This window comes from Asparagus officinalis, unplaced genomic scaffold (assembly GCF_001876935.1).
Source record: "Asparagus officinalis unplaced genomic scaffold, Aspof.V1 AsparagusV1_Un169, whole genome shotgun sequence".
Lineage (NCBI taxonomy): Eukaryota > Viridiplantae > Streptophyta > Magnoliopsida > Asparagales > Asparagaceae > Asparagus > Asparagus officinalis.
The window spans coordinates 401,599-403,442 of record NW_017972435.1 but is presented as its reverse complement, the minus strand read 5'-3'; the positions used below and the strand labels follow the sequence as shown (position 1 = coordinate 403,442).

At 35.9% G+C, this 1,844-nt stretch overlaps 1 protein-coding gene across 1 annotated transcript in view; it reads left to right on the top strand.

Annotated features, from left to right (window-relative positions):
• The first annotated feature begins 353 nt into the window (after nt 1-353).
• The window catches only part of LOC109827376 (CDK5RAP3-like protein), a 16,377-nt gene continuing 14,886 nt past the window's right edge, over nt 354-1,844 (top strand). Inside the window, exons 1-2 of the mRNA XM_020394380.1 lie at nt 354-499; nt 604-738. Coding sequence (XP_020249969.1) covers nt 439-499; nt 604-738 — 196 coding nt within the window. The 5' untranslated portion in view covers nt 354-438. The remainder of the gene's footprint in view (nt 500-603; nt 739-1,844) is intronic.

Sequence of the window (1,844 nt, the reverse complement as noted above, 5' to 3'; positions counted from 1 at the left end):
CCATATGACATTTCAATTTAACGGAGAAGCAATATCACATGTGCTTAAAAGGATATAAGTACTAAGAAAGTAGTTTAGAGGGTATAATTAACGCCTACATCTCGTAGTATAGGCCATAGGGAATCCGTATCTATAATGAATCCATAAGAACATATCATAGGGGGAAAAACATAATAAAGCAGCGTAGGTGGAGCTTCTAGGAGAACGACGGCGCGTAAGCCTTCCATGATTCTGAGCGAAAGTCTACGCGTTGAAGCCCACATGTCAAAACACAAAGCCCAATCTCTAATAAAAAGCAGGCCTAATGATGGGCTAAACATAACACAAAAGGTCCAGCTCGTTTAAGACCCTCATCTAACGTGCGCCGTTTCGAAGGAAAGGCTACGTGCTCGGCAGCCGCCTCTCCTCCATCGTCGGGGGTTAAGAAAGAGAGGAATAATGCAGGATCAATCGGATATCCGAAACCTCCCCATTGACATCGCCTTCGCTCGCCTCGGTGGTAAATCTCTTAATTTTTCTTAATTTCCTTTAACTTTATTTGAAATGAGTTTTTATTTTTATTTTGTTTTTTTTGGTTGGGAATTGATTAAAATCTTGTTGAAGAGTGGCTGGTGGATCGCAAGAAGATACCTCACGATTGGAGGAAGCGATTGAGTGCTGTGCGATCGAAGATCGCTTCTGCCTTCTCTTCGCTGCCCAAAGATATTGATCCCCTTTTCCAAACCCTAGATCCTGAAGGTATAACGAATTGCTTCTGTTGGCTTCACTTGATGTTTTAACTTAAACCCTAATTTTTTTACTCATATTGGTACGTCTAATTCATTCTTTGATGTGGACTTAATAGGAATTGGTAGTATGAGTGCATTTGGTTTCTCTGCGGTTTTGCTTATAGAGCTTTTACACCAACTTTTTAGAGAAAGAAAGAAGTGAAAGGAGTTTGGTAGTTTAGAAGATTTGGTTCGGGAGTGCGTAGGAGATAGAGTTGAGTCCATTGGAATGATAATTTTGGGGGTGTAAAACGGGGACCAATTTGATGATGTGGTATGCAAATAGTCATAATTCAACTTCAGGTGTGCTTGTTTCTAAAATATGACCAGGGAAATGTGTTGATTTTGGCTTTTTCGTTTACATTTTCTGAATTTGTAAGTATTGGAAGTAAACTTGTGAAGCATCATAATAGGGATGAAGTAGATGTTATTGCAATAAGGACAAGTTCCGGAAAACATGGTCTCCTCTTTTTCACCTAATTAATCAACTACTAGTTTTCCAGTTCTGAAAAAGGGAAATTAGACGAAGTCATCGAATAAGGATCTATTCTATGTATTATTTTTTCATATATGTATATCATATTGTACTATATCATATTAAGTATTGTAGGATATAGGGATGAAAAATGTATATGGATATCTGAGAATATATTCATATTCGTACTTGGTAGGACATGGAGATGGATACCAGATATCTGTTTCTGATAGGATATGGATACAAGTATCGGAGTTAAATATCCATAAAGTATCCGAATATTTGAATCTGTAAAGCTTATACGGTTGAAATTGTTGACCATAAGATCAATGGATTTGAAATCAATTTTGATGATCCAAAGATCTATTCTTAGCTTTTCAAATATGTCAAACATATTAATGAACTCTCATTGCTGAAAGTTATTATATTTAAAATTTAGACATCTGTTATGTAACATGACCTACATATTTTTCAATTCTATTTGTTTTCCTCATATCTTTTTTCATATCTTTTTTGTATCCGCATGCATTCTCTCTTATCTGATCTGTATTCCTAATCAATTTTTTACGGATATGGATATGATTTTTAATAAAGAGGTGTAT